The 12,340-nt window shown below is 42.8% G+C and overlaps 1 protein-coding gene across 2 annotated transcripts in view; it reads left to right on the top strand.

Annotated features, from left to right (window-relative positions):
- Window positions 1-12,340, top strand: part of LOC142964145 (metal transporter CNNM4-like) — a 40,046-nt gene that overhangs the window by 16,814 nt on the left and 10,892 nt on the right. For both annotated transcript variants that reach the window (XM_076104331.1, XM_076104330.1), the window contains exon 4: window positions 1,260-1,429. In XM_076104331.1, coding sequence (XP_075960446.1) covers window positions 1,260-1,429 — 170 coding nt within the window. The remainder of the gene's footprint in view (window positions 1-1,259; window positions 1,430-12,340) is intronic.

The following is a 12,340-nucleotide window of genomic DNA, read 5'->3' as shown; positions in this document are numbered from 1 at the left end:
AATTAACACTTTAATACCAGACATATTTTAACCTGCACTCACACTGTTTGTTTATCCTATTCTATTGTACATTTTTATATTTTTATTTTTAAATCTTTATACTGTTGCACTGTTTATTGTCATGCACCAATTACAAATCAAATTCCTGTTATGTGCAAACTAATGCTTCATTAGATAAGTTTGAGCAGATATGTGTTTTGCAACAGCAAGCCCCGTCAGTCTGTATGATTTATATTTATCTGGAAAAAAAAGACATTAAGAAACCAGGAAGATATCAAAATGTACGAGCTGTGAAAGTGATTTGGAAATCGTTGAGCCGTCCTGGAACATTTAATCCCAGCAGAAGCTCACAGTTCCTTTTTTAAAATGAATTGTAAACCTGGTGAACTCGTTCGCTTAATACGTAAACCGCAGTGAAAGGAGTTTGTTTGCCTTTTTTCGATGACGAATTTGAACATTGGTCGTGCATGCCTCACCTCTCACTGTGTGCTGCAGAGGGTTTTGTTTGCAGGGTGAACCGTGTCTTTGTTCTCAGTCTGGGTGGGGTCGAAGGCACTCATTTATAGTTGGGCTCCGATTGCAACAGTTGAGACGTGCATGTAAACCAAACACATGTCACCAGTCGGTTCTGTTCAGATTGATTGATCTGCTCATCAATATTTTGTCTATGAAAAACAATATTGTTAGATTAATCTATGTCATTTCAGAATATATATATATATATATATATATATATATATATATATATATATATATATATAATACAATAATGCTTCCCCAAACAAATGTCAGCAATTATAAAGTATTATGATACGTCACAGAAAGCAAGCCAGGATATAATTCAATGTTTCTGTTCTTTTTAGTACTTTGTACTCATCATAAAGTCATGTAATGTACATTTATGTCACTTAAAAACACAAGATTCATGAATGTACTTTTGAGTTGTACTCGATACGTTGAATGCTTTGAATTAACTCGGGTTGTCAAAGCAAAGTTCATGTATAGAAACATGATGCGCTACAATCATCCTTTGTAGGACCGATGCACTTGGCACTTGGTTTACAGTATTTAATTGTTTGTCTTGTACTACAGACAAAGGCATGAATGACTCATTTAATAGACACTCGGATCAGTGAATAGCACTCGGCACAAAGAATGATGTTGGTGCATCTCTAGAATCTTTCTTTCTTTTAATGATTATGTTGTAGTGCAGTAAAAAGGTTTTTATTTACGCCCTTTTCGCCTCTCTCTTCTCGCAGAGGTGAGCTTGTTCAGCCCGTCTCAGATCTCGGACAAGGTGCTGCTGCGAATCCTGCGCCACCCCGACGTGATCCAGGAGATCAAGTTCAACGACGGCGACAAGCGCTCGCCCCATCACTACGTCTACCAGAGGGGCAAGCCCGTCGACTACTTCGTTCTCATCCTGCAGGTACGTGATGGAGCACGACTTCTCTGCCTGTGACTGCTCGCTGCTTCAGCGTGGGTGAATGCAAAAGCAGGAGTTCAGCTCACACTGCTGTGTGATCTTCAGAAGCAGAGAGAGAGAGAGAGAGGTTTTGTTAAACCGACTGGTAGATTGAACCGCCCTCCCACACACTCATGCACTCCATCACACGTGGAAAGTGGGAGAATGTGTAGTTTTATTTAATCCGTCACGTTACATCGTCTTTGTTTACACAGTCAAATTTAAAGTCTGTAATTCGTTTGCATCTTTCTTTGTTTTATCTCCAGTATGCAAATATCAACTTTCATGGAAGTCGACTGTACCTTTTTCTGACAAAGCAATCTGCACACAAGGTCCATTTAGTAGCTGTTCTGGAGCTGTCAATCATGTCACATGATCTTCAGTTTGCTCAGTTTTCATTGAAATGGTTACTAATCGCTTTGATGACTTCTTTACAGCTGAGTTTGGGAACATAAGGTTTGTTTCTAGCAAAATAAATGGATTTTAACTTGATTATATGAGTAAAAGTCCGTGAAAAGTTGTGAAGGAAAGAGAAAAGTGAACATGATTTCCAAAATTCAATTTCAAAAGAAACATAAGAGCAGTTTGTCAGACCCTACTGTGAACATGCTGTGACGTAATCTTGCAAAATTCAATCTTGAAAATCAAGTTTGAATAATAGACCAGTTATAGACTTTTAACAGCCCTCTGACTCACCGTGATAAACACACCCCGCCCTCTAAAAGTCATATTCAAGTGCATCAGTGGCGTTGATGATATAGTAGTTAAAACTTGATACTTAAGCCGCGGCTCTGAGCTGCAGCTTGTGACAGATGGCGGAAGGCGTCGTACGCCGCGCTCACCCAACGGGGGTCCCGACTCCCGAAACTGTTGCTGTGTTTTTAAAACATTCAGAATTCATTTGAGTCACTGAACAAAAATATAATTATCTTCCAAGAGTGCCGTTAACTGTTGATGGGATAAAGGGAAGACTCAATACTCCCTCATCGCCTTTAAAGGGGCTAAATATGAAATTCAGAGCTCATCTGTTGCCTCCACATGGCTCTCAACATGGCAACGGCTGAGTCGGCAGCGAACGGTGCTAACCGTGCTAACCGTGCTAACCATGCTAACAGCGCGAACAAAGGCAACAGTGCTGACACAGCTAACAGTGTTTTACCTGCAGGAGAACCAAACTGTGGCCACTACGCTTCTGCCAAAACTGTACTTAAAGATACTTGTATTTTACTTGAGTATTTCCCTTTTGTACTCCACTACATCTCAGAGACAAATATTTTACTTTTTACTCACATTTATCTGACTGCTTTCGGTAACTTTTCATCCCCTTTCTGTCCAGTGAACACCACGTTTCTCCAGATGTGTTCATGTTGATTGTTTGAGATGAACCGAAGGATGAAGTGTTCCTTCATATGTTGAAGAAACTCTCCTCCTCTTTAAGCGAAATAAAGTTTAAAATAAGCTGGAAAATGCATCGTCACGAAGCTGAAAACAAATGTTTTTCTGAGCTCAAGAAGAGTCGACTCTTTAGAGATACGTGGTTGTCACAGGACAGCGACGCTACAAATATAAACATGATCTTGAATATGAATGCAAAAAACATGTCGGTGAATCACCGGCAATTATAAAGTATTATTATACCTGACCTTACACACACACATTCACACACTGCCTGGAGGTGTGTGTGGTTTCAGGCGGGGCCCCCTACTGGTTTGTTGAGTGATTAACAGACCTGTTAATAACTCCTCAGGCCTCTGCAGGAGCTCGACACACACACACACACACATACACACACACACACACACACACACACACACACATTTTTTTTAACAGAATTAAAGTTCAGATGATGAATAAAATGTAAAAACCCCGTGTGAGTGTGTGTGTGTGTTGCTATAAGAGCAGCCACCGTTTGGAAGTCACGGCTGATCCAAAGTCATAGACTCTGAATTGTAAGTCGCTTTGGATAAAAGCGTCTGCTAAATGACTGTAATGTAATGTAATGTAACTCTAGAAGGAGATTAGCCGGCAACTTTAAGGGTTTTAAGAGTCAGAGTTGGTGGAGTGCCAACAAGCTGTGGGAGGTCACATTCCACCTAAAACCTTCTCAACCACCTCCTCTAGACTGCAGTTTGTAGTTCTGCGCTTTATGGAGCATGCTGAAAGACGTAAACTTGTTCACACACTCTTTGTGGAGCAATCGGGCTCAATATCTGGTTCCCCAAATATTAACCTTTTGTAAACATAACTTCTCTTAAAGATTTACAAGGGATTAAGAGAGTGATTAACAATGAAGACAGAAAAATACATACAGAAATAAGCTGATTTCACCCTGAATTATTAGAAATGATAAGTGTCATTTCAGCCTATTCTTTCTCTTATAGAGAAATCAGTCAAGCAGATTAATCTGTAATGAAAGTGATTGTTACTTGCAGCTCCAGTCTTAACTGTGCCTCTTGTTTTCAGTCCTGAACACAGGCCGAATATGAGAAGTGGACGAAGTTGTCGTGACGTCACCCATTGGTTGGTGGATTGCGGCTTTCAAGCCTTGAGTTTAGCATTTTGGTCATCGCCATCTTGGTTTTTTGCAACCAGAGAACGAAAGTCACCGTATTTGGACGACGGGTTAGTGACGGCCTGTCAATCACCGTGTAGCCCCGCCCTAAAGCATACCCTGCTTTATGGTCTGTTTGACTCTAAATGGACCATAATTTACTAAATGAACATCATGCTGTATTGAAGACTTGAAACTAGAGATTGAGACTCATGTTTACAATGTTTACTGAGGTAATAAATCAAGAGGGAAGTAAAGTCATTTTCTCATAGACTTCTATACAACCAGAGGCGTCGCCCCCTGATGGTCAGTAGAGAGAATGCAGGTTTGACACATGTTGCGTGACTCATGTCTCGATAAGAACCCTGGTAGCTTTTACATAAAAGTTGTGTATATGCAAGGCGAGAGACAGGAAGATTACATGCTCGTTTTTACTGCCTTCTAAGATCACCGTGGTAGATGTGTTACCATCAAAGTGCACAGAATCACTTTAATAAACTTGTACACGCTGTGAAGGACTAATTCTCCTCACAGTGCAAAAGAAGTTCAAAAAGAATCACACAACCACAGAAATAATCCGACCAGCGTGCTCTCGCTATGATGATCATTCATGCCAGAATAAATGAATATCCAGCGAAGCGCTTTACATAAAGGATGTGAGGGAACAAGAATTAAAGTGCCACCTCAACGTCCTGTTATTCACTGCTTGTGTACTGTCGGATATTATGTTACAGAATGATGAAACTGATGTGGAGGTGACATTGATTAATGCTTAAGTAGCAGAATAAGTTTTAAAATCCATCAGTGATGCAGCCAGAGAAAGAGTCTTTTCTTCCTCGCTATCATAACGTTTTAAATATGCTGTCATGGCTGAAAGAAGCTGTAAGGAGTAGTTAAAGGAACAGTTCACCCAAAAAACGATATAAATCGCACCGAGCACAAGGCTCTCGAAAATGGGGGGAGCGCCCTGAAAGATGAAAGCATAACAGTGCAATCAGACTTCAACGAAAGACGGCCGAAAAGTCTATAAAAGACAAAATGTCAGCACTTTAACAGATAGAGCCTAAAAAGAGTAAAGGCATGAGGGAGATGTGACCTTGGACAGACAGACAAACAGAGAGTGAGTGAGTGATGGGAGGAGAGCTGTGTCCTAAAGGAGATGCTCTCCACTAATTGATCTCCATTATACAAGATGTTAACGGAAGGAGGAAACTACACTCGTCAGCTCACGTGACCCAGAACCCACTTGAGCATCTCTACCTCCGTCTGCACAAAGCCTCCTGCATCCTCTCTGTGTACATGTTCACCTGCGCTCTAATCCCCACAAAGGTTGGGGAAAATTACGCCTCATCGTCGTAATCTCTCTTTCACACACATTCGGTTCCCACGCGGCGGTTATGTCATCGTCCCCAAAACAGTCATTAGCCGGCTCCAGTAATCCGGGGGTATCATTTCGACCCCCCCCCCCCGTCGTTGCTCGTTCTCTGTGAGACTTTCGAGGTGGGAGGCCGGATGTTTGTCGGGGGTGTTGTGGTGAGACCCCACATGTGGAATAATCCGCTGAGACCTTTTTTTTGGAGAGGGTGGCATTTAGTGTGAGCATGCCAGCGAGGGAGAGCTGCTGTCTGAGCCTGTAGGTGTGAATAGTTCTTGATAGTCAGTGTGACTCTGCAGATAAATCCTCTGGGTTTTAGTTGACTTCTAAAAGTAGTAGGTGGACCGATATCCTTTCTTTGCTCACAACGTTTTGCTTTCTGTCAAGTGTCTCAGATTATGTCTAATTCAGGTAAAACAAGGTGAAGTTTAAGACACAAGATCCAGGTGCTTCCAGGTAGAACCACTCTCCATTTTAAAGAGGCCTAACCCTGATTTCTGGATAGATGCTCCCTTAGGATAGAAGAACTATTTTCATTAGATTCCGTGCTGATGAATATTTTATTCCGGTAATTACAGATAGACGGCAGACTTCTCATTCAATTATTCATTTTGAGTTTCTCTGAAGAGTCTTGGACCAGCCAGTGTGTAGAATTGGTTTGTGTGTGCTGCTCATATTTGTCCTGTAAACACAATTATACCCCCACATTCCAGGAGTGCCTTTTTTGGAAACAGAGGAAACAGACCGAGGTGGAGTCGTGGAGATGCAGAGAGTGTTTTAAATTACATTTTTTTTAACAGTTTATTTATTAGTAAAGTGATTTTCTTTTCATTTGCCAAGACACACAAACGGTTTGCTGTTGCTGAGGTGAATGACTGTAGCAGAAACTCCTCACTGTGTACGTGTTTGTTTGCATTATGTACGTCTGATGTCATGAGAACTAAAACCCTCAGATACAGATAATTCAATGTCCTTGTTCCACTCCTTTTATAGTGCGTGTGTGTGTGTTTCCGTGTCCTCCTGGTAGTAATCTTCCCTGTCAGCAGTTTGTTTACGACCAGCCTGATTCATGCGTCTATAAAGATGCTCCGTTACTCTCGCAGGACGGAGTCCGTCTACTCGGCCACAGTTAGATCGCTGTTCTGCTTTCAGCTTCTGGAAGTTTGAGAACTTGGTCATTTGGAGGATCACGTCTGGATGGAACGAAGCGATGAAGTTCAGCCCGTATATTAAATGAGTAGTTGCTTTGTTATGAACCAGAAAAACCTTTGGGATGATCGGAGGCCATAGAAATAGAACAGCAGGAGAACGGGCATTAAAATGTTTTCTGTGTTCATTACAAAAGAAAATGCTGGTTCGTTCTTATGGTGACAACCCACATCCGTGACGGATGGCTGGCTAGTTAGCTTGTTAGCTTGTCCTTCTCCAGAGCCTCGGGGAGTGAGGCTTTGTTTTTTTTTTAGCTAGCTAGCTTGCTGTAACCATGCTGTAATGCTACACCTGTTACAGAGGATGAGCCGAACAGAGTTGTCATCTGACGAGAGCTTTGTGACAACAGTGTGAGCATGAATCATTACGTTGTTAAACTTTACTCATTTACTCTGGCTCTCTACTCTCTCTACTCCACTGCTCGTTTTAGTCGTGACTGCAAAACCTCACCTCAGTGAAACCAGGACTTGCTGTAAGTCGGTTAAGTTAATACAGAAGTTAACCCGCTGCTACGGGCACAATGGCAACACGTATTAAATGGCCGCCGTTCAGACCATCCAGCTACGTTGATTTGTTTCTATGCAGGGGTCTTATAAGCTTTCACAATTCCACTGTTTTGTGGCAATTTTCCTTTATTTGTATGTTGCTGTAAGTTTCCTGGTTGACAGTCATTCACCATTTCATTTTGTGTTGATTTTGGCGGTCCCTGTGGACAAAAGCGGTAGTGCTTCCGAGCACCAGAGTCCCTTTAGAAAACTTCTCATTTCACTGCAGCAGGGTCTGACAGTCTGCTCCTCTCGGTCCTGGTTCTGGTTCTCCCGTGCCTCCCTTCCCTCCAGCGGGCCCAGTAATACTGCCTGGTGTCGGTGTTGGCTTCCAGCAGGCAAAGCTCTGCTCCTGGAGGAGGAGACGCTGCTGCCAGGCGCTGAGCTCTGCTCTCCCCCCGCCAGATAAAAGAAAACCCCCAAAAGTTTCTACAGTTATGACGAGATGAAACTGAGAAAGAAGCTGGAGGTAAACAGTTGATCGATTATCAACGTGATCACTGATTATTAACGTTCTGCGTGTGGTCGATGTTTGAAACTCTGTTGTTGCATTCCAGGATAATTATGTCACAACATATTTGTGAGCAACTCTTCCTGTTGTGGACAAGAGCTGGAAAAATGTCATTCCTTTGAGAATAAGAAATATTCCTGGACCTAAAAGGTGTGTGTGTGTGTGTGTGTGTGTGTGTGTGTGTGTGTGTGTGTGTGTGTGTGTGTGTGTGTGTGTGTGTGTGTAAAACCTCACAATATCAACAATTGTGGTGCTTTAGATTGCTGTACGTTGACACTGACTCACACTGTCACATCTAACTTAAGAAGTGTGTGTGTGTGTGTGACTCAGCATACATGACCTCGTTGTACAAATTGTTCAGTTTGACACCAACCATTAACTGAAGTCAGCGGTACATTTTGTGACAAACACATGGTCACCAACCACTAAACACTGAGGCCTCTGGCTCTCACACACACACAAACACACTGTCTAGAGGTGTGTGTGGTTTCAGGCGGGCCCCCTACTGGTTTGTTATAAGTTATTAACAGACCTGTTAATATCTCCTCAGACCTCTGCAGGAACCTCACGCACACGCGCACACACACACACACACACACACACACACACACGCACAATGAGCAGTATGGCTTCATATCTCCTAGTTCTGCCTCTGAACTGTATTTTTCAGTCACTTTTAACACACAGGGCGGCCCCGTTCCAATACTCGGTGTCTGTTAGAGGCCCAGTTTCTTTCCTGATCGATGCTTCCTTGTTTAGAAACACGTCGTCTGCCTTTCAATACTTTTACAAACTTCACTCTCTTATTAACTGTCTTCAAGGCCCGACTTCAAAACTGTGACTTACTGTACTTTCAAGATCCTGTTTTAACACATACAGATATTTCCCACTGTTCATGGGGAATAATGTTATCCTAATAATGGCAAATACTATAGAAAATAAGACTACATTTGTTATAAACTTGACTTTCACGTGGTGTAGGTCCTATTTCAGTATTTTCAACCGTCATTCCTCCTCCGACATTTCACTTTTCTGACATCCAGGCCTCATTTCAACACTTAGAACCCTCCTGTAATACGTTCACTGGTTCCCATCAGGCCTCAACATGACTTCATGACATCGGTGAAATAGAAAAACTCCTCCGTCGAGTGACTGTGGATAAGAGTGTTTGACATGAGAGACCTCAGCACCCTGATGTGTGTCGGTTTGACTGTTTGAGACTTCAGATCACGCTCACGTTGTTTTATGAGTCATAACGCTACTTGAACTTTGGCCAAGACCCACCAGGTCTCACATGCACATGTTTCAGCAAAAACACACAACCAGAGTCTCACACTCCTGTTGAACTTTAAGCTGAGTTCATCACTACTGTAATGCCCTCTTCTGAGGATTACGACCATCCTCATCATCCGCTTCAGATTCTTGGGTTTAGGTCAATAAAAGTTGCTTCCTCGTGTCAATCTGTTGTCTGTAGTATTCGGTGAAAGGTGTGAAGATCATTGTATGACACTAAAGTCCTTTCTGTGTCTTCTTGTCCTGCTCCACTTCATCAAATGTAAAATATTCTAGATACCTTGTGCTTCATTCTATAAACAAGTCCCCCAAAATTCAACCTGACATATTTAGTATCTTTGTGATCTTTACTAGAATTTAGAATAAAGTTCTATGGATTTGAAGAAAATAACGTTTGTTGACGTTGTGACCGTCCTACTGGAGGTTTCAAGCTGAAAGACTTGATTTAAAATCAAGTATTTACAACAAAATATTCATTACTGAATAAGCAACAGTCAAAGTTAATGTTAAGGAGAAAACAAACATCCTTTATTAAAACATCTGCCTCGTCCTGACTGTGTGTGGGAGCAAAATGAGTCTCACAACTGTCCTCGTGTTTTTTTTATAATATTGCTCAACTCTGATTGGTGCTCAGCAGTGAATGACATCACCTTTAAGCCACGCCCACTTCAACCTTTGGGAGATAATCCTGTGTTCGCGTTGGACCCCATCGCTCTTAGTAAGAAGTTGACTTTTAAAGAATCAAGATCAAGAATCTGTTCATAATGAACACCAATGAAGTGCTTCTCGGTCTCGTTTCTGCAGCTCGTTACCTCCTCGAGGCTGCAGCTTTAATTCAGGAAGTAGGTTTTAGTTGTTCGATGTTGTCGACTGAGACTTCAAAAGGCCGTGAATTCAAATTCTGACACAAAGATGCTAACAGCCTGTGACCAGGGTTGCTTCTCTGGCCCTTGTTTTTTTTGGTTGGTGCAGTATATTTTTCCAAGTGCTGGCTAGCTGCTCTGTCAGTTTGTCTGGGAAAACAGGTTCTACACCTCTCACTGCTGTCCTCCGCCTCCCCCCTGTTTCTATTCTCTCTCTCTCTCTCCTCCCTCCCCCGTGCCTCCCTTGTAAATTCAACACCAGCAGTCGTCGACCTTCTGGCTGCTCGTGAGGCGTGCACGAGTGTAGTTTTTTTTTAGTTTGTGCACGCGTTGCAGGTTAAGTATTTGACCCACAGCCGACGCTCTCATACACACACACAGGGTCGACCATATGTTGAGAGGTGATTAGCGTGAATGAATGAATTTGGACCGCTGCGTTGCAGCAAAGGCATTCATGCTCGGGGAGTTTACCTTTTTAAGAATAAAGATAGGATTGGAGTATCTCTGCACATGTTGACGGTAGGATTGTGGATAAAGAGCCAGTGTGTGTAGACTAAGAACAAGCCCTGAAGGTTTGACAATGCACATTTTTTTAACCTGGACACACATGACTGGATACCACACACACACACACACACACGCACACGCACACCAACCTCCAAAACATCTGAAGTCCTCTCACACACGTCTCATTTTAGGGGCAGTGCTACATGATTATCATTTATTCGGCAGCGACATCAAACATTTATTGGTTCCAGCTTCACCATGAATTTGATGATTTGTCACGTTGAGCAGGATGAAGCGGTGAAACGGTCGACTTGTGCTTCTTAAACCTGCAGTCGTCGGCGTGGCTGTAGATCGGAGTGACGTTCTGATCGCTGTCGGCGTCGGCTGTGAAGCGCTCGCTGGAGATGTTGTGAGCTTAATTCAGCACAGCGTCTGTGATGGGAGCAGCCTACTTTGTAACTTCAGTGACAGATACACCCCCCCCCGCCTCCCCCCTTCTCCCCCCCGCCTCCCCTGTAATATCCAAGCCTGGTTTCTAAACTGGCACGCACCCTAAAATAGCACGAGGCGATGCTTATATCAGATCGTTTGTTTGTAAATCTCTCGGCCCTACCGGTTCATTCCACGAGGTCTTAAACAGAAACGTACACAGAAGTTAAAGGTGCCTCGTGTCAACAAATACAACCTTGTGTGCCTCATAAATTCTTCATTTCTACCTTTTAACTTCACTGGAAACCCTTTAAATGTAGACATCATCGGGCATGTGTTCTGTGTCTGCTTGTTGTTGTTTTCTTTGACGATATATGAATGAAAAATTGACCAAAATTGTGATTTTATGGCTGCACTGGACACATTCTGCATTATTTTAACGTCACGGCCCTGCAGTCCATCCTGACATATTTGCATATATTTAGAAACCTTAAAATCCCGAATTTAAAAGCACAAGGATCGAGCTTTGTAAAAAGATCTTAAACTGACTTTCCTAAAACAGGGAGCTCCGTGCACCGTCTTGTTTGTCCTTTTCTCTTCCGGTCTCTCTTTTATTTCACCACCTGTTCTGCTGTCAGGCCGCTCCCTGTGTGTTAGTGTAGGGGCGGGGGGGGAGACGGAGGGAAGGAGGGACGACCGCGTGGATTAACTGTGCCGTGTTGTTGCTGCAGTTCACACATTCCAGCAGGCCGATTCAGGCCGACTCACTGTACTAACACAGAGGCCTCCTTCACCCCCTTCCTGTCCTCTCACCTCCCTCTCTGACTCTCTAACTTCTCCATCTCTCTGCTCTTTGATTTGACAAAGAACCTCTGGTAGCTCCGCCTCCTCTCCTCATCTGCATCACGTCATCCCTCCGTCACATCTCTTCTTTTTTTAAATGTGGGACTCCCGAGTGTCTGATGCTGTCTCATCGAGGCCAAAGTCAACATGCTTCCTCCCACAAACGACGGCGAGCCTCCCCAGCACACAATCACTAATAAATGCTGTACGCCTCCCTGTTTTGACCTGTGAGTGTACCGCCCTCTAGAGGCCAAACTGTGTCGTGTCATACCAGCTGAAAATCATCAGGGTTACAAGGCAATATCAAGTCTCAAATGTCGGGATTTGATGCTCGGGAACGGAATATTTTGGGGTTTTGAACTGTTGGTCTGAAGAAATAAGACATTTGAATATGTCGCCTTGGAGTCTAAGAAAGAACAACAGGCGTTTTTCATATATTCTGACATTTTACAGACTTTTTACTGATGGTAAGACGGCCATTAATAAGCAGATTAATTGATGAAAATCATTTGTTGCAGCTCTGCTTCTGTTGTGATTGGTGTGAGGATATGTTGTGATTACGTAACACTTTCTGGACCCTTAAGGAGCTGATCAAATAAACTGCCTGTAAATCACATGACTTTAAGTGGAATTCTTTGGTGTCACATGAAGTTTCAGTGGCCTTTCGTTTTCAGAGAGAGTAACGGTTCAGAAGAAATGCTGACATTTTCATTTTCTGACACAAAAAAAGATCAACTATAAAGCACAAA

Source organism: Anarhichas minor, unplaced genomic scaffold (assembly GCF_050575085.1).
Source record: "Anarhichas minor isolate MPS153535 unplaced genomic scaffold, ASM5057508v1 ptg000030l, whole genome shotgun sequence".
In the NCBI taxonomy this organism is placed as follows: domain Eukaryota; kingdom Metazoa; phylum Chordata; class Actinopteri; order Perciformes; family Anarhichadidae; genus Anarhichas; species Anarhichas minor.
Note: the sequence above shows the minus strand (reverse complement) of the source record. Positions and strands in the feature narration are given on the sequence as shown.